This window comes from Sparassis crispa, assembly GCF_003851025.1.
Source record: "Sparassis crispa DNA, contig_000000F, whole genome shotgun sequence".
Lineage (NCBI taxonomy): Eukaryota > Fungi > Basidiomycota > Agaricomycetes > Polyporales > Sparassidaceae > Sparassis > Sparassis crispa.
In genome coordinates this window covers 2,724,760-2,748,049 of record NW_020939747.1, presented here as the reverse complement: position 1 = coordinate 2,748,049, position 23,290 = coordinate 2,724,760, and the positions used below count along the sequence as shown (strand labels likewise).

Here is a 23,290-nt window from a genome sequence, read left to right as displayed (position 1 = left end):
GGGAATCGCCGTCTCGCACTGCGCATCCTGTATTTGGGGGGTTACTGAATGTTCTGGATAATGCCCGTGTAATCGAACCTGGGGCCTTTAAATAGAAAGCGTGCGTGCAGAAGCTGTAAAATGCCATAAATTTGCATTAGATAACAAAAGACGAAAGGCTTTTTTGAAACAAAATATCGAGGACAACGTGAGCAGTGGTGAGCGTGTTACCAGCAGCGGGAAAATGTTAAACGCGAACTGGCGGTCAATGTAGTATCGATTGGCCTGTGGCATTTATTATGAGCGTCACTGCACGCCGTATATCTCCCAGCGTAGCAAATCTTGTTCTTAAACTGGCACATGTTCTCTTTGCTGAAAGAGAAACACGCACCGAACATTCAGCTCGCCAGAACAACAGTGTTAACATGGAATTGCGCACATCTCAGGAGCCTCTTGTGAAAGAGAATGGAATTTGTTATGTTACGCGGCAGCCGTTCACCGGTTGTAGACTGGAAAGCTCGCGGTTGGCTCGCGGGATCGCGATCCAGGCGAGAAGTTGCAGCCACAAAGATGCCGGCAAAATGCGAAACCTTGCGCGTCTATCTCAAGACTCAGAAGACCGTAAGGCTACTACCGTACTTCACCTATTCATAACGCGTACTCGTGGCTGCGTCTTTGCCGGATCATGCAGTCATCATGGTTCTTTCGGCCAGTAAGATGCATGGGGCACAGGGGACTACTGTTGTTCATATCACATGCCAGTGGCGTCCCACCTGGTAAGCTACTTACCGCGCCTTCGGTACAGGCCCTCTAATCCGAACGTTGGTATGTAGCTCTCTATGACATAGCTGGCGAAGTCTGTTCTGACAGTGCTGCCGACTTTTTCCGCCAGAGCTTCGATTCACGAATTCATGTCGGACGTTCTTCGTGCGCATAGATGGGAGTTATTAAGGTAACGGGTTCCGGCTGTGCGACGATGCCATCGATATGGTGAACTTGAACTTACTCCTCTTATTCTAGAATTGCCCATGGATGGACGCCCACCAATAGCGCCCCATTGCACAGGCATGCATGAGAGCTAGTAGCATGCGCAAGGTAATCTGACTGGCACCCTCTTCCCGGTACGTGCTACTCGTTTGTGAGCGCTTCGGCTCTGGACTTTCATACACGTCATGAATATTATTACTAAGGGAACCTTGGACTGTGGTCATTTATGTCACTTTCTCCCTGTCAATCCGGGGTGGCTCTGAGTCAGACGCCGAAGAAGGAATTGACCCCCCCTCGAACCAGTTGAGGAACAACCGTAAACAGCTGTAATGGCCGGGGACTGCTTAGGACTGGTGGGCAATTCACCCTACTTCGTGGACGGCGTCGCACCAATTTCTCTAGATGACCCTGGTGACGCTGTCTCACGTGCGCCTTGAGTACCCTGTACGCTGTGCGCTGTATAACGCTGACTCTTGAGCATGTTCTGCGCAGTTCTCTGCTCTTACGCTCGACAAACCAGGCTAACGGCAGTCTGCCTCCACCAATCACAGTCCATCATCATATCTGGGATGCACTCACTGCGTCTTCGAGGCCTTGTGCCTCTCAGATCAGGAAGTAGGCCTCAGGCTACTTGCTTGACTTGATTGTGTGATGTCAAGAAGTTTAATAGTGCATCGTGCTCGTGTTTGTTGAGTAAGACAACAATAAGTGGTTCAGTTGCGGCTCTGCCCTTCACTGGTGAGCTGTCGTGGAATTCTTAATTCCTTCAGAATGACACGACGGTAAGCCACATCGATCGAATTACAGTCACTGATATCAAACGCCTGTCGAAGGACTTCCTATCTGCTAGAACAAGCTTACGTACCGCATGCCTCAGTGGGAAAGGGAATTCCGTTCAGGTGCTCCCAGTTTTTCATTCTGCCGGATCCAGTTGAGAATTGCGCAGTCCACGCGTTTGCAGAGCACACCGAAACACAATAGGCCCTTCATGAATTTCATGCCCGTCTCTCACCTGCCCTATACTGAGATCAAACTGCACTACAGAGGAAGTGAACACATGGCTGCAACCTCGACCGGTTCCCCGAGGGGAAGGAGTTCTGCTGAGGCCGAGTGCCTGAGGGGTGAGGCGGTGAGGTTGATGGGCTCGGCGATGGCCGACAATTAGAGTAGAATAGACGTGGGGTAAGTTCCTGAATCAATTCGGTGAGAGAGAAAGTCGGAGGTGAGAGAGATGGGAAGGAGAGAATCAGGAGATTGGGATTGGATTGAAATTGCAGGTTGGGCAGAAAGCGCGCGGGAAAATAGCCATATGCGGAGAGATCGGTTCGTTCCGGACAGGGAACCAAAGTTGGACCGTGTTTGTGAGTGTCTAGAAATACCGGAGGACGCTCTCAGCGCGTTAAGGCTGTTCTGCACTCTGTCTACGTCCACCAACTCAAGGCTAAGGCTTCCACCAGCCTTCTTCTTTACGACCCCTGCACGAATTTGCACGACGTTCAGATCTCCACGTTTTTACGTTCCTCTTCAACTACTTCTACGCTCCCCTGTCTGCTGTGCTTTCAGTTCCTCACCCCTCATTGTGAGGTCGGTGTGCATCCCTGATTCCCTCTCGTCAGTGTCAATCTAACGCCATCCATCTCAGACTTGTATATTCTATACTCTCGTTTCTGCCCCTTGAAGGTATATTCAGTCGTGCGACTCCGCTGCCGGCTTAACTTATGATATTACCTGCCTATAGAAATGGATAGCTGGAGAGTAGCCGTTCTCGGTGACGGAGGTGTAGGAAAGACTGCGTTGGCTGTACAAGTGAGGTCTTGTGTCGCATTCTGCGCTGGTAATGGCTGATGACATGGCTTACAGTTCACGCTCAATTGTTTCGTTGGTATGTGTGCTGCCTTCCGCTTTCCAGTCTCTTGCTGAAAATCGAGTTTGTGCCCTCCTGCGTCCACGTAATATGTGTAGAGGTTAGTCTCCCATGTTTTTTATGCCGGAGCGCGAGTCACACCCTGGTCTCTCGTTCTGCAGACATATGATCCAACAATAGAGGATGCATATCGCAAGCAGTTGGTTGTCGATAATCGGATGTGTTTCGTCGAGGTGATTGATACGGCGGGACAGGGTGCGTTGTTGCTATTTTTCACTCCAAACAGGTTATCTGATGTGATTATGCAGAGGAGTATGCGACTCTCCGAGATCAGTGGGTCAGGTGGGTACTTCAGATTTTAGCTCCAGAGTTCTCGTAATCAAATGTCGTCGACACATAGGGAAGGCCAAGGATTTATCTTGGTTTACTCGATCGCATCTCGTGCGACATTCGACCATCTCGACGTCTTCCGCCAGGCCATGCTTAAGGTGAAGCGACAAAAGCCGGTTTTCATGCTTGTCGGCAATAAATGCGACAAACAGTTTGAGCGGGAGGTCTCGCGAGAAGATGGGGCAGCACTCGCACGAAGTTTCGGCTGCGAATTTCTCGAGACATCCGCCAAGACGGCACATAACGTTGAACGACTATTCATCTATCTCGTCCGTCTACTCCGGTCGACAAAACAGCAGGAACAGGGTCTGCAGGGTCCAGGGCGAGTACAGAAGGAGGAGAAGAAGCGAAAGTGTATTATCATGTAGGGCGCTCAGGACTATATAGAACTGACTCTAGTTTCTACTTACCTCATTCTATGATACCACGTCTGTTTTCTTTTTTCCTTTCTTTCTGGTTGGGCCTTTCTTGCACTGGGCGATTTATGTCCATGCCGTTGACGTCGTTCCGACTTGGTGTGCTTGTACATGTACACACGCTATCGTGGTACATAGTGCGGTTTTCTTCATGATCACGACCTGCTGTGGATGCCCTTTTCTCGGTGTACATACAACCACTTATCCTCCTTCCATCTGGATCCCTCGACGTGGGATGTGCCTGAGTCCGCCAGGTACGTGCGTGTTCTTTGACTCATCTCCAGCCACGCAAGTGACAAGTCTGATTAGTACTGACAGTGATCGTCATCGCTGCGTGTCGCTACATCCTATACTCCACGTCAGCCTGCAGTCCGGTCGTGGCTGTGCATCCGCCTCGCAACGTCAACCAAGCGTCAATTGACTGTCAATATACTGCTGTGCATACGTGCATGTCCATTGCACTCGCTGCGGGTTTTGACTACAAAATGCTTGAAGTAAGGTGCTAATGCCACACTCCACCAAATTAAAGCACAATGTCCACAACACATGGTTGCGAAGAATATGACTTCGTCATTCGTTCAATCCCTGACGATGTCAAGTTTAAGGTCAGCCGAACGCGGTTGGCCGCAGTCAGTCAGGTTTTTGGTACGTTCTCCATGTTGTCGTGTCCTCTGTCAACGTTAACCCACTGATTGATCACAAATGCCTCGTTAACAGATGATATGTTTGCGTGTTGTGATAAGGGATATGTGCTAAACACAGCAGAGGACGACGACAGGATTTTGGATCTTCACGAATCAGCTGCTTCATTGTCGATTCTCCTCTGCCTTCTGAACGCGACGCTGGAACCTTGCAACGTTGTAGGCCCACCATCCGAATCGGCTAACCTTACTCCCATTCAATCAATTATTCCGGACGCGGCCATACCTATTCCCATTCTTTTTATTCTGCTCTCGCTCGCAGATAAGTATATGCTATGCAATTCGGTCGTAGACATCCTGCATTTGCATCTCGCAGCGCATACGTCGACGTACCCTTTGCGAGTATATGGCTACGCGGTGGAACGCGGGCTCGACGATATCGCGGCTCAAGCAAGCAAGCATTTGTTGCATCCCCCGCTGTCCAGTTATACGTCCAAAGACATCGCGGTGATCCCGACAGCTCAGGCGTACCACAAACTTGTCCTGCTGCACAGTTGTCGGATCGACCGTCTGCGAGAGGTACTCATGGGCGAAATGATATTTCCCCATGGCTACGGTGAATGCACGAAGCACTCACAATATACCACCGTAATTTGGGAAGAGAGGAAGAAGACTGTAGCTGCCGAAGTACTTGCAGGTACATCTGGTTGCTGTGTGACAGTCTTCATTTCTAAATAACATTCTCTTCGCAGGGACGGATGTGACTGCTGAGATGGCGGAGGTCCAAAGAAAATTCGACTCTTGCGAGACATGCAGTAGAGCCTGCCAAGCAGCTCTGGAAATGCTAGAGGTGTGTCGGCCTCGGCGGTGTTATAGGGATCCTGACCAAGGGGTATTGCACAGTACAAATGCGCCAAGATTCCACGAAGAGTGGATCAGCTTCTCGTCTAATGAGGACCCACGGGAGAATGTAATATATCGTGTCGTGCCTATCCCGTCCCAATCTATGCAGCCCCAGCTGAATAACGATTACTTGTTGTGCCACAACAGTGTCCACAGGTTACTCCAGTGCTCCGAATCGCGGTAGAGGTAATTCATCGAGTGGAACATTCCTGGCTGGATGGTTTCCCCTCTTTCGGCGAAAAGCCACATGACGGTGCCCCAGCAGAGGGCTGCAAATATCGAGAATTTCCGTGCATCGGGTGGAATTGGCTTGACAGCGGAGGAGGCCGTAGAAGCCATCGCATAGGGTGTTGTAGCACGAGGAATGAAGGATGCCACGACTCTCGAGCACACATAGAGCACAATCTACGCACGCGTCACCTTCGTGAATGCAAGGGTAAAAACGAAACTGCACACCTGCTCGTTGACAGCATTCCGATCTCCGAAGACAAAGTACCCGCTAATGAGACCCGCAATGAAGGTGTCCACGCCCCGCTGCGTGCCGTGATTCGACTTCCTCTGTATGAGTAGCAGAGTCTTATACAGCGAGACGAATTTGGCAAGGTTCAGAGCGTGCTGTTTCGTGGCACGGAAGATTGTCTGAACTCTGGCTTTCCACCTGCATTGCTGCGTCAGCAACGTAAGAAGAATGTCATTGTGTCCTACTCACGATCCGCGACCAAACAGAATTGCCATGATGAGAGCATGGGGGAACCTCACTTTGACACCGTAAACGAAACCATTCCTTGCACCTTTCAGGATGGCCAGGTAGTCATGATACGCAGGATCTGACAGGATGGCCGCAAGAGACGACATCTTTGCAGATGAATACTAGTGAGATGGAATGTGTTGGGGCCTGAGGAAGATGGCACGAGAGGGCTAGCGAACTTGTTCGCGTAGATATCGGCGTCCACGACGACGGAGGATATCACATGCTCGCAGCGTCCATGAAGCACTGGCAGTGGCCGGTAAACATCATGGTCAATTCGTAGGGCAATCCCTACATATGTACAGCTGGTGCGCATACAAAAAGTACAGGTGGCGGAATTCTACAATAGTAGTCGTAAATGTGAACCAAACGGCAGAAACTGATCGAGCCCCCTCCCAATCTTTAAGTCTTCCCCGACGCGTTATCATTGCTCGATGCTTTCAGGAAGTAATCATCCTTGAAGTCGAAATTCGAGAGTCTGACGCATTCAATCTATGTATGTGTGTTGTCTCACTTGGTGAGATTTCGACAGATGTGGAAGATGAGACTTACCGCATGATCCTCGTTGACGAGATGACGGTCCCCTCCTCCATGAATGACCACGAAGCGTCGATATCCATCCATGATCGCTGGCTGCAGCTGCATGCTGAGCATATCTTGCTCAATCTCTTTCTCAATTTGTAGTGGAAGCTCGGCTTCCGGTATCCTGTACAGCTCCACGGCTAATTTAATGCTTTCTTCCAGGATGACACGAGCGTCCGAGCTCAGTATCCGGAACTGCCAGCTGATCCAGCGAAGGGCCGAATCATTATCACGTTGAGGCTGACGGGTCAGAGGCGGTGCCTGGAGCAGGGAAACCTTCCCTCCCGCTATGAGATCAAGCAATTCGTCGAATATCAACTCCCCGCTGTGGGTAGTCGCCATTAGATTCGGATGCCAATTCGATTTCTTAAAAACATTACTCACCGGTCAAACAGGGACAGGGGAGATTGGCCCTGGCATGTTAACTTTGCCACCATTGCCACCACTGATGGTAGCACATAACAGTCCCACAAAGGATGCTCGTTGAGCTTCTTGATCAGTTCAAGTACTCCCAGCAGATCTTCAATGATGGCGCACGGAGTGAAAGTCACGACGCCCCCTGCAGAATATAAGAGATTTCGCGGTTTTGCAGAACCAGAGCAGACCTACCCAAGGGATAAATTTCACGAATACCCCAACGCTCCGGAGGCACAGTTTCGTGAGTACCGTAAGTCAGGAACCGTAAATCCGGCCTTTTCTGGCGTCTCAGAGCCAGAGCAGGTAGTTTGCGCAAAGACGCGAGAGCACCAACGTGCACAAAGATAGCACGAACATCCTTCTTCGTTCCAACGTCAACTGCCTTGCATTTGTTCAAAATCGTCCGCAAAGAGGCTGTCTCCAGTGCTGGAAGGGATGGATCACCTTCGGCAGGCGAGCACCAGATACAGTATGGTCGATTCGGTTGGGACATAAACTCACGCAACGGCTTCGAAAAGTTGAGCATCCGAAGGGAGCGTTCCAACATGGGATCATTTAAGATCTTGCGACAAATGCCGTACGGTTCGTTGCCTAAAGACTGGGTGTGAAGTTTTGACCTAGGCTTACGCCAAGACGCAGCTTCGTATTCACTAGCCGTCAACACCCATGGAATAAGAGCCGCTACAAGAGCGGCACCATTCGCTATCTCCGACGGAACCCTCAGAAGAGCACAAATTTCCGATGATGCTGATGGAAACACCAATAGCAGAGCGACTGCAATATTGTCCAGGTATAGATGGGCATATGTGAACTGTTGCTTCGCAATGAATAATCGCGACACGTGAAGTAGCAACGACATTACCAAGAGATTCTTTCTCATATAATTGGCCAAGGTAGTGAGTGATGCTTCGTCTTCCTGCTCTCGATGCGACAACTTCGCAAATTGTTGCACCTGCGTGGAGGCCTGAAGGATGAGGTGAAGATCGGCGGCATCATAGAGCTTTCGGAGCCTAACGGAGTCCACGGAGGACGGTAGACATATGCTAAACCGGAGACCATTCGGGAGAGGGTCTGTTGCATCGTGTAAGGTGATAGTGCAGAGAAGATCGGCCTTTTCTGGATTTATATCCAGGAATAGTTCTCCGGACCACTTCCACTTCTTGGGGATCCTGAGCAATTCGTGAGTACGACATAGTCTTTACGAAGGAATGTGTGCCGATAAGACCTGCCAATAGATGGTTGCTTTGTTGTAGCGATCGTGTTGGTTGAGGCTCGCACCAGTGGCAGAGTATCCTCCCCGTTGGTTTCCCTACTTCACCACTCAGAAAAATTAAAGGCTCGAAATACAGTAACGTACTGTAAAGGTGCGGCAAGTCTAGAGGGAAAACAGTAAATACGCACACATCCGCGTACTGGACCTTCACTTACTCAGGAGGCATGATAGTCGACAGAAACTGGTCCACTTCCGCAGTTGGTTCAACCGTCGGCAGTGGTACAGAAGGTGGTTGTGGTACGGATGGCATTGCAACAGACCGGCGAGGAAGTGGAAGAGGACGTCTGCCAATACAACGTGAGGATGTTCCGCGATAGTGTGCACATGAACGCGCACCTGTGCGAAGGGGCAACCGGACCAGGCTGAGAAGCCTCCGTATGAGAGATCGATTCTGTTGGTGAAAACCCCGCTGCCGGAAAGTCGTTGTGACTGCTTTGAGCAGAGAAAGGAGATTGCACAATTGGAGAGACAACTGAAGGTGAGGCTGCTGGCTTGGTTGGATTGATCCTGAGCGAGGGTCTGGAGATGGAAGGCATTTGCCCCGCTGTTGGACTCTCTGCAGTTGGGGTCAAGATATTATTTCCGAGCGATGTCTTTCTGAAACTTAGCCCCGCCAAGGCACTCTTCTGTTTTTGCGCAGGGGGGATGGATGGTTGAGCTCGACTTGAGGTGAGGCCACGAGCAAGCCGCAATTTTGTAGAGATACCACCAGCTCCTGTGTCCTTCAATTCTATGGGCAGCTCTTTGATACCTCGCCGCTCCTGAGGCTTTCGTGAGATATCCTTCGATGGCAGAATCGGCTTTTCTCCACCAGCAACCCGAGCAGAGGATTCAGGCAGCAGGATTTTTGCGCTGAGTGAGACGTCTGGGGAGGAAGGCGAGGAAAAGAGAGAATCCTCCACGTCAGAGTCCAGGTGGCTTGTCTGGACAGACAACTGTATCTTCTCTTTTCCCTTACCCTGGCATGACTCAGCAAGTATGTCCCGAGCGATAACGGCAAAAAATTACCTTGATCGACGTCGATGGTGTACTACGTTCGTCCTGGAGGGATCGGCTTACCTTGGGAATTTTACGAGGAGGCTTCTCGGTTGAATCAGACTGAGGCACGTAAGTACACGTATGCCCCACAAATCAAATGCATACCACACCAGCGCTCGGTTTAGCGCGTTTCCGAGGTCTGCTAGTTAAAGGTAGATCGTCCGATATGTCGGTTTCATCCTGAGTTGGTCAATGAATGAGTGGGCACACTTGCATAATCACTGAACGTACTGCGCTCTCAGTGTGTTGTTTGTTTTTCCGTTCTGTTGTAGTCTTCACCCTTTTCTTCTTCTTGCGTTCCCTTGAAGTGGGTGGTGATGTTGTGCGCGATCGTGCTCTTTTGTTACGCCCCCGCGTCTGCTCGTTTTCCTAAAACAACGTGTTATCGAGAAAGTCAAATCGCGCACGAATGACCGCCGTGATGAATCTCACAGACTCAGAACTATCCTTCTGACTCTGGGATTCTTCGTTACCACCCATCATCTTCCTAAAGTACGCCTGCTCTGCCGCTGTATGATCGATGAAATCTAACACCTAAAGCTTGGAAGAATGTTACTCACCAACCCAGCTTTTTTTAGCTTCCAAGACATAACCTTTGGGGAGACCCTTATGGTCTCTTCCAACATGATCCCAAAAACTGTTGAGGAGGCGGTTGCAAGTTAACCGTAAATTCTCCTCTGGTTCCCAACTGGGGGGAAAGATGAGAAACGGCCGTTCAGTGTGCCATACAGTTACTCACGTGTTATCACCCCAAGGATAATTTTCCCACTTGAAGTAGCAAGACGGGTCAAAGGCTGTACGCATGCTGATGCTCGTCCCTCACCTTGACCCAGAATTCCTGGTAGCGCCACTGTCAGATTGAAAGACATGCCTCGTAGAAAATAGGCATACCCATTTCTTATTCTTATCCACGCGAGCCTTTGTGACGAGCTCTGGTGGCAATGAATTAGAGCAGAATCGGCGAGAGGCCTCCGTGAACACTCACCAACATTGTACTGCTGATCCGACTCCTCTTCTGAGGGCTCTGACGAAGTAACTTGCCGCGCTTTCGGCATTCCTACACGAGAAAGAGGGGTCCGAATATGACTATCGGAGATGTAAGAACGATCTCAGTACGAAATATAAGTTTCAGTGCTTAAGGACACTCGGAAGGGTTTACTGGGACGCGTTTACATAGGGCGAAGGCCGCGGAGCGCCCGTCAATGAACTAAGTTACAGCTGTCTGGTCTCCCTTCGTAACTTGTTCCAAGCTCCAAAGCTGCACGTCTCAAATTCATCATGTCTACGAAGGCCAAGAGCAAGCAGGAGGAAGCTCTTCAGTTTTTGGACGACCTTGATTCCCTCGCCCCGCCTCCCGCCAATGCGCCTGTCTCCACGCCAGATACCCAACCGCCGACAGAGGGCGAGGCGGAAGTATACGCATTCATCGACGAGATTACACAGAAGAGTACCGAACTTCCACGCTTGTCTACATCACACATCGACAGACCACTCTCGCGTGCCGGAACTCCAACGTTCAGGAAGAGTACCGAGAGGATCAAAGTCGGCACTCCAGTACCTTTACTCCCGTCTGCATCTGGGTCTGCGTCTCCACTTCCTAGGACTGAGCCGTCTAGCTCCCGGCAGTCGTCTTCCGTTAAAGCAGAACCACACGAAACACAGACCAATTCTGGTGGATGGGGGTGGGGTAATGTTTGGTCAAGTGCAAGCGCTGCGATTCAGCAGGCGAAGCAAGCTGTAGATGAACAAGTGAAGAATTTGCCCAAGAATGAGCAGGCAAGGAAGTGGGGTGAGGGTGTGTTAGAGTATGCCAAGGCTGCTCAGTTGGACAAATTGGGTGCGTAACCTTCATTAGACAGTCATATGGAATATTCAGCCCTTGTTGATCTTACCAGGAACCGATTTCAAGAGAGTCGGACTATCTACTCTGACCGATCTTCTGAATGTGGTGGCTCCTCCGATATCCGAGCACGAAGTTATCCAGATTTGGTTGAGCCATGACATGCAAGGCTACGAAGGCGTCGAGTCGCTCGTTTATCGTGCGCTCTCTAGGGTTGGTGCAAACATTCGCGTAACGACCTGTCCTTTCTTATGTTGTCGTACTACAGATTATGGAGCAAGTAGAAGGCGGCGACCTCATTGTCAATCGAGGCGATGAATCACGTCTTAAAGACGCGTCAGATGCCCAGCGGGATTTGAATGCCGCGGAAGGTCTCGAGGCTGCGCTGAAACTTGCTCAGGTATGCTATCTTATTGGTACACATCTTGCGTCACAAGTGTTTATATTTTGAAAGGCCAACCTCGACGAGCTCATCAAGCGTAATGCCACACCCGCTTCTACTCCATCTTCTGCTCAGAATCCCACCACGTATTCCTACGTGTATCTCCGCATTCAACCTTACATGTCTACTTTCCCTCTACCCCAATCGCCGGGCGAAGTTGATCCCTCTTCAGCTGGATTAAATTCCCAAACGTCCCTCCAGTTCATTATATACCTGTCAGATCCCGCACATCAGCTCACACACTCCACTGTTACCCAAGCTGTGCCTGGCAAGTGGTTAACCCTGTGGGATGAATACGAATGGGTTGAGGACCTGGTTGTTGAAGCTATCAGGGTCGGTGTGGAGGTAATTGGACAGCAATACATTGTCTCCCGGATGGGGTGGGACAAGAAGGTGGCTGAGACAGCACCATTGGATGCGAAAGAGGTTGAGGAGGAGACCCACTCGTGAAGGACCACCGTTGATTCTGCCTGACTCATGTTGTTACTTTTGTATCTCTAGGTAGCATGACGGTCAAGGAATATTATGGAACTTGTATTCGAATAACTATCAATGCATCTGGCATATGCACTACTTCGACTCTTCGGGCTTCGGAGGCGGCACGGGCTTGAGGTCCTCTGGTCTCTTGGGAGTTGTCCCTTGTCCCACTTGCTCCCACGGCGACAACGAATCAAAGTTTCTGTGTAGAGGGAGGAAGGGCTGAGTAGTATTCGACAAATCAAAATAATGTTTATATCGCACCGGAAGGCTTGCGTGAGTTGCAGTGGCTCGTAAACGACGCGCTTTTGCTCTTCGTCATAGCGAAGCTCAGTGTAACCCTTGCAAGAACAGATGAGTCAACCGAGTGAGGACAAACGTACAATCTCTTACGGTCAACGGGAAATCCTTCCGGAGAGGATGTCCCTCAAATCCTATTAAGCGAATTCAACGTACAGCTTTCGGCGCACACGTTTCACGTACCATAATCAGTAAGAATTCGCCGTCTTGAGAATATGGGTCAACAAGTTGATGGATACGAAACAGAGGAATTACACACAGATCAGGATGGTCCCGGAAGAATACGCCAAATAGATCCCAAACTTCTCTCTCGTACCTGAGTTCGACATCAGAACACAGTTCCTTGAACGCTGCAGGGTTCCGCCGCGTAGAAGCTTACCAGTCCGCGCCCTTGTAAACTGGCAATGCACTGGGGACCGCGTCCGTCTCACCCGCATACGTCTTGACTCTGATTCTGCCGCCCAACTGAACGCTCAGCAGATTATAAACGACCTCAAACCGCTTGCTCCTTTCGGGGAAGTCAACACCGCTGATATCCATACAGCTCTTGAATTGACATTGAGAGTGATCCCGGAGGAAGGTGAGGACCGGGATGACACCAGAGGGGCAGATATACAGAGTCAATTCATCCTTGAGTACGGAGAACTGCTGGATGTACTTTGGGAGGCACTGGATGAGGTACGAGCCATAGGTATGCAAAGCTTCTGTGGTTTCTGCATACTTGGTAATAGTGGGGTTGGGCGACGTCTGCTCGGTGAACGGGGACGCAGAGGCTGTTGCTCGTTAGTGTATCGGAATAACCGGAACACGATTGGGTAGTACCTTTGGAGGACTGAGAGAAATGAAGGCCACGGCTCAGCTGCGCCCCTCCTGCGACCAGTGGGCGCACAGATGAATTTCTGAGCAGTCGACCTGCCGAAGAGACCAACCGCAAGGACATGTTCGTCGATGTCGGAGCCGGTCGCGGTGGTGTGAGACTACTACGCGCGTAACGAACTCAGCGCTTGCCCACCACCACCACCACCACCACTACGATGACTTCCGAGATCGAGCAACCACAGAGCTCTCTGATTTTTGACTCTCTGCCGTACTATGACAACGACCTAGAGCAGCAGCCAGCTCTAAGGGAAAGGGTGGAAAGAGAACTTGCGCGAGATGCGAAACCTCTTCAGACTCTCCATCCTCGCGTTCCGCCATCACCAAAGCTTTTCGCTGTTCGTACGCATTCCACGTCTCTGTTTCTAGTAAACAGTACTCATTTATACACGCCTCTAATAGAACTACCCCCTTCTGGATGCCGAGCTTAGTCGTCTTGAGTCTCGTCAGCCATTGCCTGCGCTAGATACGACACGCTATCAATTACCAGGACCATCTTCGACCCCCGCTGGCGAAGAAGAGTGGAAAACGGCATTAGCAAATGCTCACTCTCAGTTGGAACACCAGCGCTTGCGGTGCGTGGCACACTACCTGATCTGATGCTTTACAGTAACCATACCTTCTCCAGACATGCGAACCAGGCCTTATTGCAGTCCTACGGCGCAAACGCTTGGCGAATACACAATTACCGGGTGGAAGCGAGCGCCAAGAATATAGAGAAGGCTTTGGAAGACCTGAAAAATCTGACCACGGAAGTAAACAGAGAGCGAAAGAACTTCCAAGTCAGTCCGTCCATATCTTCGACCTATGTATGCATCATCATACTGACGAACAAATTCGGCCGACAGACGCAGATCGGAGATCAGTTGACTTCTCTGGAAACTCGCTGGACAGAACTCATCTCGAATATACTGCAAATCGAGATGGCGAATGTTGCGTTGGAAGCCGAGGTCGACAGGCTCAATAAAACAGAGGCGCAGCTGGCAGCCGGCCTATAATATCGTTGTCTCGGTTGGTACTTGTATCGATTAGCTGCATTATACATATATCCAGTCTTCGCCAGTGACGTTGCCAATTCTGTTGACGCCTCCCTTGCCGACCGTTGTGGTCACTGTGCCAGCTTGCATTTCTATCGTTGACAATCACCGAGCTCCAGGGACCACGATGGTACTTGACTTTGCTTTTTTACTCAGACGCGTCATGTGAGACGTATGTATACTAAACTCAAGCTCATCTGTATTCGGCACCTCTGCTGCCTCATGGCCGCAGCCGAGTTGTAGGATATGTCCCGGTCAACCGGTTCATTGACATGACCCGGTTGACGATTCCCCAACTTCCTTGCAAGCTGCTGCCCTGGGATTCACTCTCGCCCGCTCTAACCCCCAAGCGCAATCCATAAAGGCTGAGTACCGTCAACTGTCGAGGGATCCAAGCTGCTGTGTGTCAGAGGCCTACTTTCTCGTTTGCATGTTCCGTCCTTCCACATCAATGAAAGCCTCTCTCCGGAGCGCTCGATCGTTGGCCACCCATGCATCTTCTGCATCTGGAGTCAGACGTACTTGGGGAAAATCAGAGATCCAGAAGATTTATGATAGTCCACTCCTGGAGCTCGTCTTTCGCGCTGCATCAGTTCACAGGCAACACCATGATCCCAGAAAGGTCCAACTCTGCACGTTGATGAATATCAAGAGTGCGTTATCATTCTGATGCTAATCAGTGAGCATGTCTCAGTCGCGCCCGTGTCCGTATAGCCGGTGGTTGCACAGAGGATTGTGAGTATAACAGTTTCTGCATGGGCCCGCCTCTCTGATTTGCATGTCGTGCTAGGTTCGTATTGTTCGCAGTCTTCGCGATACTCCACGCCAACGAAGGCATCGCGTCTGGTGGAGTTGGAGCCCGTCCTCGAAGCTGCACGCAAGGCTAAAGAGAATGGAAGCACTCGGTTCTGCATGGGTGCTGCGTGGAGAGATCTTGCTGGGCGGAAGCGGGGCTTCGAGCGCATCCTAGATATGGTTCGTGAAGTCCGTGCGATGGGCATGGAAGTCTGTACCACTCTAGGCATGCTCTCTCCACAGCAAGCACGGCAGTTGAAGGAGGCGTACGTTCGTCATTGCTACATTAGACGCGTCGCTGAGAGCTAAGGTGGCCCTTATTGCAGCGGTTTGACTGCATACAACCACAACCTCGACACATCACGCGAGTTCTACCCTCAGGTAAGCATTGATCCTATACCCCGTGTAGTCGAGCCAAGTTGAAGATAGATACAGGTGATCTCCACACGGTCATTTGATGAGCGGCTCGAGACAATCTCCGCTGTTCGTGACGCCGGGATCAGCGTGTGCTCCGGTGGCATCTTGGGTCTTGGCGAGTCCGACCACGATCGCATTGGTCTGATCTGGGAAGTTGCAAAGTATGCGTTCGTCGGGATTGCGACTGCGCGTATACTCACACCGAATACAGCATGCCGGAGCACCCAGAATCATTCCCCGTTAATGCGCTCGTGCCTATCAAGGGTACGCCGCTCGAGAACAATGAGGTGAGACTACTTTTTCTCCCGTCGTCCAGTTGTGGACTCATTCCAACGTGCTCAGCCTGTCCCCTACCCAATTGTTCTTCGCACCATTGCGACGGCCCGCATTGTTCTTCCTTCCACTATTATCCGGATAGCTGCCGGAAGGCAGACCCTTGATGAAACCCAACAAGCAATGTGCTTTATGGCCGGAGCCAACGCCATCTTCACGGGGGAGCAGATGTTAACCACCCCTTGTGCGTTCCCGTTCGGTGCATCCTCAGATCTGATCGTGATCTTCTCATGGATAATTTGACAGGCTCACCATGGGATGAGGACAAGGCCATGATGTCCCGCTGGGGTCTGGAAGGAATGCAAAGTTTCGAACAAACCAGAGATACAGAAAAGGAAGACTCTCAGCGACCCGCAACTCCCGAAGCTCCTGGCGATGCAGCGAGTCCGAGTACCGAGTCCACGTCCATGCAATGATGTATTTCTACGTCGAATGAAAGTCCATTAGAAGTTCACTGTGACTCGATTGCTCTCGTTCAATCGCAATGGGCGGTACTCTAGAGACGTCCTTCTGTGTACGAGACGACTGATCACTGCAAGACTTCGAGCTCTGGGTTGATGAAGTGTCAACATTTCAATCCCAACTTTGCCATGCACCGATCACCCAAGATGACGATGTCGGCGCCGTAATGCATAATGATTGAAACTCGAAGTTAAGTCTTCCAGTCAACTTCGCACGGGTCGTTGACGGTTCTGAAACCAGCTGCACTATGCTTCTCCAACGTATCACCGCATCTGTGAAGGCAAGCATCAGCACTTGTACTCTACCCGGTATCGATCCGTACGGGCCTCTTCCGTGTAAGTTCGATATTGCGTCTTTGACAGTCTATTTCGAAGACTTACTTCGAGAAGCAGACATAGGCGCCTACACCATGAGGACAGTTGAAGCGAGTATACGTGGTTTTCTAGCTCCCCAGTCAACTGAGAGCCAGTACGCTTCAAGATAGCCCCTTTGCAGGGTGGTGGAATAGTGCTAACTCGCTGCTCGACGGGGCGATGCATAAGGAATCAAGTACAGTCGTTTTCAACCTACGGCCCACCTTCCTGTCGTAACCGTGAGTTTCGGCGCTCGTGGCGCCGTACGTCATTGATCTACGGAAACCTGCAATGTGATTGCTCTCACCGCATGTGGCACCTTATCCAGACTAGCGCGGATTGTGTTTACGATCTCCACGGCTCCAATGTGAATCCCAAAAGCATGTACCTCATGTTAGGTTCCGGCTTCATTTGCAACTTCTCTGCTGCTGATACCATCAAGCTTTAGCGGTTCTAACTCCTCAGTGAAATATGTGCGCTGAATATGTCTTCTGATCTTCTATATCTGTGGCACCTACTCCATTGGAGTAATATGACTCGGCGAAGGCGCGCCTCCTGGGGTTACGCAACCCGGAGCATTCGTTGAAGTCGGTTACGTCACCATGCAGGGTATGTCCCAAGTCCTGTCTGCAACTGCAAATGGCGACCGAGATCGGGCTCGAGTGCTGTGCTGTCGTTCTCGGTCAATAATTCTCCATGAATTACTGCCTCTCATGTACCGCCGCAGTGGATCCTGTTCTGGACTCCTTGTATTGTCCCTCACAGTATGTGAATTACTGATAGATCCGCAATAGACCGCCACACCAAGCATGTCCCGCTGAGCTCGCCTAAGACGTTAAGTCAAAGCTCCACCATTGCCACTGCTGGTTGACCTAACATGTGTTCAGGTATGTATTGACTGGTATGGCAATCGTTCGTCATCTCGTTGGGACAAAAAGCACAAGGATGAAGTAGGCGGCGCCTATTTCCAACCGATGCAGGCGAGAACATATCTTTGTAATGATACAGAGTGTGAAGGACGGTCAAAGGTCCGTAAATCAACGCATTTCCCCGAGATGATATATGACTACGTCGTTGCTTGTAGATGGTCATATTGGTCCACACTTGTAGATGCAAGATGGAAATCGCGAGTGCGAAGCGGCCGTACTCAGCGTTCTGAAATGATGAACCGGCATTAATATTGGACATGCACCTTCGAAAAGGGGGCCGAACGATTCATGCTGCATCCTTCACGCCCGTTGGAGTCGACAGGTTTGTACGACCTCCGCGCATAATCTATGGACTTTACACCTGCGACAGCGGGTCATCAGTCTCATTGATACATAAATAAATTTCAACGAGTCATTTGACCATGGGACGTGCGCGACAAGTAACCCGACTCTCTCTGCACAGAACTGGAGGGAGTTGACCTTGGGGGGGATTTGCCTTGCGGCTTGTCTCTGCTCGCTTCCATCGCCCGTCGGGCGCTGTCCCATTGTCTGAAGGTGTACTCTGCCAACTCTCGTGAGTAGAGCTCCTTCTTCTCTGTGTTCGTAGAGCGAGTGTTGGACATGGCAGTTATTTTGGTAGACGGTGGGTGAAGACTTCGGCGAAGGTGTAGTAGCGAATGAGGAAATGAAGAGGAATTGGGACACCCTCCAGAGTGGGTGTGGAGTATATACGGATTTTGCTCAGTTGGCGTATCGATGTCAGCGTGATGCTATTGCACTCCGAGCGTGCAGCAGCCCCACGGATACGAGAGCTAATATCAAGTGACGACATTAATTAATGTCTGGATTTGGCCCATCCCACTTCCAACTCCAGTTTCGATCTCGCTCCGGGACCCTGGCGTTGACCATCTGCGTTCGTATTAATATTCTCAGGCGTTGGCACCACATCGCGCGTGCACTCCAAGCTCGAAGATGTTCCAAACCAGCTTTGTTACACAGGCAAGATAAGTAGAGCTACGACAGGTGAAGATGCGACCGAAATGAAGTACAATGCGAATTAGAGATTACAGGATATTACGACTTTCTATGCTACATATTCGACCGGTGAAAAGCGGAAAACATAGTCTTGCAGAAGGTGTAAGATATATAGTCCTCATATATCATAATAGGCGTTTTGTGGCGTGCGTTCCAGACACGTCGATGCAAAGTCGTTGGTAAATGAGGGTGGGTGGATTGTCACCGTGAATCGGAGTCGACAGTCAAACGCGGACTGTGCGCCAGCTGGAGCTCGAGCTTGGGCTCACCGCCTTCTGATGGAAGACAGTCTGGGCTTTCTGTGACACGTTCGCGCCACCGAGCATAACGCCCCCGGTGAGCACAGTGGTCTTTCCGCCATCGTAGTTCGTCACCTCCTTCTTCGACGAGTCGACGAATACCCGAGCCTGCCTGGCGCGTTCACGGCGAGACACCTTATACTGCGGCTTCTCGCCGGGAAAAGGGGGGGAATGCGAAGACACAGACACTGTGGTGGCAGAGCTATACGAATCCATGCTGTCCTCCGAGAAGAACGTGAAGCCAGAACTCGAACTCGATGAGCTTGATCGCGAATGGCTGGACGCAATGGAGGCAGGGCTAGATGAAGGGCTGGAGGACGGGCTAGATGAAGGGCTAGAGATGGTAGAAGAGTCGGGGCTAGAGACGGGGGAGGCTGTGAAGGCAGGTAAGGACGACAGCGATCGGAGAGGTGAAGGGATGGTGGGGAACTGCGTCAGGATGGGAGTCAGCCATGAAGGCTCGCGAACTTCATCTGCAATCAATGCGAAGAGTTGTTCGTCCTCATCCTGATCGTTTTCCAATAGTTGCTGCGCGAGAGTCTTGCTGTTCTGAGGAGGAAGTGACTTCGTCTGGGGTTCCACCTCCTCATGCCAGATGGTGAAAAACTTGCTCGCCTTGCCCGACTCCCAATCTCCGAAGCGAATGGAGATACATCCTGGGTCAATGAAGAGGTCGAATTCCACGCCACCGAGCAGAGTAATCCAATGGGACCACTGGACGTTCGCAGTCCTGCACGCATTGTAAATGGCACGCGGTGGTACCCTGCTGGAAGAGAGGGTGAGGCAGCGACGGCCAGAGCCACGGAGAGGCTCTGTAGGAATCCAGGAGGGCTCGAACTGTGCGGTGAGGTTTGCCTCAAGCGCTAGCTGCAGTTTAATGATAGTGGTGGCTGAGTAGTGAACAATCAAAGAGCGTGTGAGATACGAAATCGCCTGAGCCAAGGCGACCGAGAGAGAGCCGAAGGGAGTAGATGGAGCGGCCATAGAGAAGATGATTTGGACAATATTAGGAGTGGTTATGAGGGATGGTAGCTGCAATGATGTCGTGATTGATGTGTTACGAAGTGGGATCGACCTGCGATGATGGATGCGGTACTAGCTCGCTGAAGATATATAAGGATGCGGGGTTGCGGTGGCGTGATCTGAGACGTAGTTCTTTGAAATGCACGAGGGAAGAACGATGCAATAAGGATGCTGCTAGAAGGATGTATTTGAGTGAATGCAAAGAGAGTGGACTGCGGAAGACTCACCTAACAGAAGGCTGGTTTGGAAACAATGAGAGACGAGACGGGGGGAACCAAAACCTGGGTTAAGGAAAAGTGGACGAGGATGCGAATACTTATAGAGTAAACCATCGATAGAGGGGCGCTTAGGAAGACAATGACCATAGCGCCGGGTAACGAAGCGAAAACAAAAGGATGGCCCAACAACAAAAAGCACTCGTCCAGACCTGCCTTTTCGGGATACAATGCCCTGTGGGCGCTCTTCCCTCCCTATACCAGTGGCGGTGCATACCTAATGGAAACAATTTACATCGACTGCGGTTATTGTATTCTTTCCTGGAAATCGTTCTCGCGTTCTCTCCGAATAAAGGGTTCTTGCATTCTTACTGCTATCATCCCAATGACTTCCATGTATCCAGTAGAGTCTCGTCTCTATTATTACAGCTGTCGGCAGTGTTCACTGGTAAGATGCAGCCTTCACAGAGCCTTAATCTGATGCTGAAACAAGAAGAGGCACAACAGTTGACTCACATGTACGTATACGTAGTAGTTCCTGGGACAAGTCTTGTACTCGGAGTATTTAGAAGTTATACTCCCAAACGTGATTCAATGGGCTGGAAAGGATCCCAAGTTTAGTCGACGTCGTGCAATGAGGGGGGACCGACTGACGCACTGCCACTCAAGTTCGGGACGACAGCCCCAGCAGTCTAAAGTAGCACAGTCGACTGCCATAGACTGTCGTCAGGCCAGAAGTTGACGGCGTCGCATGACTCTGGGTAAGACATAACAGACATGTATTGACGAAGGCCAGCAAAAGACGACGACGACGACAATTAATATCGTCGGGACTGCAAGGCTAAGCAGACACCAGCCACATGCTCAGCCAATCGGAGTTTATCTGAGTCGGTAAAATTTTGCCTCAGATGCAATGTGGCAGAGTTTCCAAACCTTAATTGTAGGTCCCATCCACGCAGTCGACAGTCGGAGTCGCACAAAAGTACTCTCGTCCTCCATCGCTCACATCTTCTTCTGCCTGTTTTTACTCTCAAAATGGTGTGTAATCGGTCTTCATGTTGCTGCAGTTGTCGCTGGAATCTTTTATCTCATGTCTGCACTGGCAGACTCTCGCCGTCGACTTGCTTAACCCCTCTGCTGAGACCGAAAAGAGGAGCCACAAGCTGAAGCGTCTTGTGCAATCTCCCAACTCGTACTTTATGGATGTTAAATGTCCTGGTTCGTAGCTTTGTGACTGAGGTTTCGGTACGCGTTCACTCATCATACGCATACCTCAGGATGCTTCGCCATTACAACGGTCTTTTCACATGCTCAGACTGTCGTTCTCTGCGGCGCGTGCGCGAGTGTACTATGCCAACCCACAGGCGGAAAGGCGAGATTGACTGAGGGTATGTGCGGCGTGTTATCTTTTACCTTTATTCACTCAAGGAATGTTCGCAGGGAGCTCGTACCGTCGGAAGAACTAATCTATTCGTCGATGCATCATTCTCTTCACTTTGTATCGCAATCGCATTTGGTTCCCTGCATCATCGTCATCGTCTATCGCTGTTGTCATGTCCTTTTCTTTGTTCACCGTGGGTAGTGCATTTTAATGCCATCTGATCATGCCCAGACCTGGTTATTGATGATGAATATTTTATCAAGCATGCCGTAGAGATGTACGGTGTGTAGTGGAACGAAGATCGTTGTGCTGTCATGTTGCAAGATCTTGCCAATACTGTTGTCCGTCGACCCTTATGATCCCGGGGTCGTTAAAATCACAAAAATCACTGAAATGCAACCAGAATGAGTCATTCGGTCACAGTTTGGCTTTCGCACCACCCGAAGCTTTTGCAACGTCCTGCCGAGAGACTCCCTCTTGGGCAGTTATTGCGACCAACGTTCCGCTTCGTGTGTACAACTAGTGAGAGGGCATAAGGTGGCTTACGAGTCATCGTTGAACGACGCAATACTCACACGACCAAGTACCACTCCTCGACCGGAACGTGCCCGTGGGGACTCTACCTGTAGAGAATATATTGTCAGGAATATCTCATTCAGCAATAGGTCAGTACGCACTACGTAGAGTAACCAATCCCCGCAGTCAAATTCATCGCTGGAAGGTAATTAGTACGTTACACAGTGGAACTGAGGAAGTCTCACTCGTAGAACCAAATTGTGTGATCCAATGATGTCTGACCAAATATCAGCGCTCAGTGCTTAGCACTAGCAGTCGAGGAGGCATGGACGATACTCACTACCATCGCCAAAGGTGTGCCCTTATCCAGGTGTCCTTTCTGGACGAGAGTCCTACGGACGTTACCAATACTGGTGCCGCGGTGAGAGCCTTGCCAGCAAGAATTCAGCAGCATCAAGAACTCACAAGAGTAAGTCAGACATGTAACTGAGTATACACTAACAAGGGCAAGTTCAGGCTCGCTGACTCTATGAACCAAATTCTCGCACATACCTTTTGGAAGGAGGGATCATACTTGGGAATATTCTTCGCCTTGAACCAATACAAGATCACAATACCACCGTCTGAAGACTCAATGATTCCTGCGCTCTTAACAGCGATCGGACTCCTTCTACGCTCCTGCGAAATGCGAGATGCCGCGCTTTGGCGATTAGCTAAGGACCATCACGATGAACGCCATCGTACATGTATATAGCTTGCAGCATATTCCTTGTACGACGGCCGGATATTCTCTTGACGAAGCATCTCTTCGTAGTACGCTTCTAGAAGCTCACACTTATCTGGATCAGGGACATTTGGAGGCATCGGGCATTCATAGGAAGGCTGGTCTGGCTCTGGTCGTTGAAAAGAGCAGACCAGGACAAATATAGTGCGCCCATTCTGGATAGCCTTCACGGTACGCGTCGCGTAGGAACGACCGTCCCGGTCTCGTTCGACACTGTAGATGATAGGGATTGCGGCGGATGCACTGAGCAAGAAATAACACTTCGAAGAGGAGACCAGTGGTAGTCAGACAGGAGATGTGACACGCACGAACTAGCAACTTACGTGCATCGACTGCCATCGTTTAGAGCGGAGTAAGTCGTCATGTCAGTCGTCTCGACTCAAGCTGGTTATAGTGTCACTGCTTACATGCAACTTGTACGCATCATCAACGCAGCTTGTGGCGGAGACGAGCCCTTGCGAGATAACCTGGCCTCCAAACACTCCTCTACCATGCATCGGGTGCCACAGAGATTTAGAGCGAAATAGATTAGCGTCCA

General features: G+C 50.6%; 12 protein-coding genes across 12 annotated transcripts; 6 read left to right on the top strand and 6 right to left on the bottom strand.

Annotated features, from left to right (window-relative positions):
* Positions 1 to 3,048: 3,048 nt before the first annotated feature.
* SCP_0110030 (Ras-like protein) lies at positions 3,049 to 3,588 on the top strand (the record flags this gene model as incomplete). Its single annotated transcript, XM_027753233.1, has 4 exons — positions 3,049 to 3,085; positions 3,139 to 3,172; positions 3,231 to 3,318; positions 3,373 to 3,588. The coding sequence occupies 4 exons, from the start codon at positions 3,049 to 3,051 to the stop codon at positions 3,586 to 3,588; spliced, it is 375 nt and encodes a 124-aa protein (XP_027609034.1).
* Positions 3,589 to 4,169: 581 nt separating this feature from the next.
* On the top strand, positions 4,170 to 5,228 carry SCP_0110020 (hypothetical protein; the record flags this gene model as incomplete). The annotated part of the gene is made up of 4 exons (XM_027753232.1): positions 4,170 to 4,281; positions 4,354 to 4,974; positions 5,030 to 5,127; positions 5,181 to 5,228. 4 exons carry the CDS (start codon positions 4,170 to 4,172, stop codon positions 5,226 to 5,228), a joined length of 879 nt encoding a protein of 292 aa, XP_027609033.1.
* Positions 5,229 to 5,306: 78 nt separating this feature from the next.
* On the bottom strand, positions 5,307 to 6,035 carry SCP_0110010 (hypothetical protein; the record flags this gene model as incomplete). The annotated part of the gene is made up of 3 exons (XM_027753231.1): positions 5,307 to 5,585; positions 5,637 to 5,838; positions 5,890 to 6,035. The coding sequence occupies 3 exons, from the start codon at positions 6,033 to 6,035 to the stop codon at positions 5,307 to 5,309; spliced, it is 627 nt and encodes a 208-aa protein (XP_027609032.1).
* Positions 6,036 to 6,330: 295 nt separating this feature from the next.
* Positions 6,331 to 10,293, bottom strand: SCP_0110000 (hypothetical protein; the record flags this gene model as incomplete). The annotated part of the gene is made up of 18 exons (XM_027753230.1): positions 6,331 to 6,420; positions 6,481 to 6,835; positions 6,895 to 7,069; positions 7,120 to 7,738; positions 7,790 to 8,096; positions 8,153 to 8,236; positions 8,285 to 8,302; positions 8,356 to 8,484; positions 8,537 to 9,159; positions 9,209 to 9,298; positions 9,344 to 9,418; positions 9,470 to 9,607; positions 9,671 to 9,747; positions 9,799 to 9,926; positions 9,978 to 10,006; positions 10,062 to 10,076; positions 10,130 to 10,170; positions 10,224 to 10,293. 18 exons carry the CDS (start codon positions 10,291 to 10,293, stop codon positions 6,331 to 6,333), a joined length of 3,063 nt encoding a protein of 1,020 aa, XP_027609031.1.
* Positions 10,294 to 10,516: 223 nt separating this feature from the next.
* Positions 10,517 to 11,970, top strand: SCP_0109990 (predicted protein; the record flags this gene model as incomplete). The annotated part of the gene is made up of 4 exons (XM_027753229.1): positions 10,517 to 11,075; positions 11,134 to 11,291; positions 11,347 to 11,478; positions 11,533 to 11,970. 4 exons carry the CDS (start codon positions 10,517 to 10,519, stop codon positions 11,968 to 11,970), a joined length of 1,287 nt encoding a protein of 428 aa, XP_027609030.1.
* A 120-nt stretch (positions 11,971 to 12,090) lies between these two features.
* SCP_0109980 (Probable NADH-ubiquinone oxidoreductase 30.4 kDa subunit) lies at positions 12,091 to 13,237 on the bottom strand (the record flags this gene model as incomplete). Its single annotated transcript, XM_027753228.1, has 7 exons — positions 12,091 to 12,199; positions 12,262 to 12,338; positions 12,391 to 12,431; positions 12,481 to 12,503; positions 12,557 to 12,613; positions 12,677 to 13,070; positions 13,120 to 13,237. The coding sequence occupies 7 exons, from the start codon at positions 13,235 to 13,237 to the stop codon at positions 12,091 to 12,093; spliced, it is 819 nt and encodes a 272-aa protein (XP_027609029.1).
* A 94-nt stretch (positions 13,238 to 13,331) lies between these two features.
* SCP_0109970 (breast carcinoma amplified sequence 2) lies at positions 13,332 to 14,171 on the top strand (the record flags this gene model as incomplete). The annotated part of the gene is made up of 4 exons (XM_027753227.1): positions 13,332 to 13,511; positions 13,576 to 13,748; positions 13,802 to 13,955; positions 14,022 to 14,171. 4 exons carry the CDS (start codon positions 13,332 to 13,334, stop codon positions 14,169 to 14,171), a joined length of 657 nt encoding a protein of 218 aa, XP_027609028.1.
* A 490-nt stretch (positions 14,172 to 14,661) lies between these two features.
* On the top strand, positions 14,662 to 16,171 carry SCP_0109960 (Biotin synthase; the record flags this gene model as incomplete). The annotated part of the gene is made up of 8 exons (XM_027753226.1): positions 14,662 to 14,863; positions 14,925 to 14,945; positions 15,001 to 15,271; positions 15,332 to 15,386; positions 15,441 to 15,583; positions 15,634 to 15,709; positions 15,765 to 15,939; positions 16,002 to 16,171. 8 exons carry the CDS (start codon positions 14,662 to 14,664, stop codon positions 16,169 to 16,171), a joined length of 1,113 nt encoding a protein of 370 aa, XP_027609027.1.
* A 1,573-nt stretch (positions 16,172 to 17,744) lies between these two features.
* SCP_0109950 (hypothetical protein) lies at positions 17,745 to 18,122 on the bottom strand (the record flags this gene model as incomplete). The annotated part of the gene is made up of 2 exons (XM_027753225.1): positions 17,745 to 17,860; positions 17,921 to 18,122. The coding sequence occupies 2 exons, from the start codon at positions 18,120 to 18,122 to the stop codon at positions 17,745 to 17,747; spliced, it is 318 nt and encodes a 105-aa protein (XP_027609026.1).
* Positions 18,123 to 18,758: 636 nt separating this feature from the next.
* Positions 18,759 to 19,817, bottom strand: SCP_0109940 (hypothetical protein; the record flags this gene model as incomplete). The annotated part of the gene is made up of 1 exon (XM_027753224.1): positions 18,759 to 19,817. One exon carries the CDS (start codon positions 19,815 to 19,817, stop codon positions 18,759 to 18,761), a length of 1,059 nt encoding a protein of 352 aa, XP_027609025.1.
* Positions 19,818 to 21,106: 1,289 nt separating this feature from the next.
* SCP_0109930 (40S ribosomal protein) lies at positions 21,107 to 21,537 on the top strand (the record flags this gene model as incomplete). The annotated part of the gene is made up of 4 exons (XM_027753223.1): positions 21,107 to 21,109; positions 21,178 to 21,289; positions 21,349 to 21,459; positions 21,512 to 21,537. The coding sequence occupies 4 exons, from the start codon at positions 21,107 to 21,109 to the stop codon at positions 21,535 to 21,537; spliced, it is 252 nt and encodes an 83-aa protein (XP_027609024.1).
* Positions 21,538 to 21,869: 332 nt separating this feature from the next.
* On the bottom strand, positions 21,870 to 23,249 carry SCP_0109920 (hypothetical protein; the record flags this gene model as incomplete). The annotated part of the gene is made up of 10 exons (XM_027753222.1): positions 21,870 to 21,971; positions 22,028 to 22,075; positions 22,130 to 22,166; positions 22,214 to 22,245; positions 22,309 to 22,378; positions 22,434 to 22,465; positions 22,521 to 22,646; positions 22,713 to 23,012; positions 23,076 to 23,084; positions 23,160 to 23,249. The coding sequence occupies 10 exons, from the start codon at positions 23,247 to 23,249 to the stop codon at positions 21,870 to 21,872; spliced, it is 846 nt and encodes a 281-aa protein (XP_027609023.1).
* Between the last annotated feature and the right edge of the window lie 41 nt (positions 23,250 to 23,290).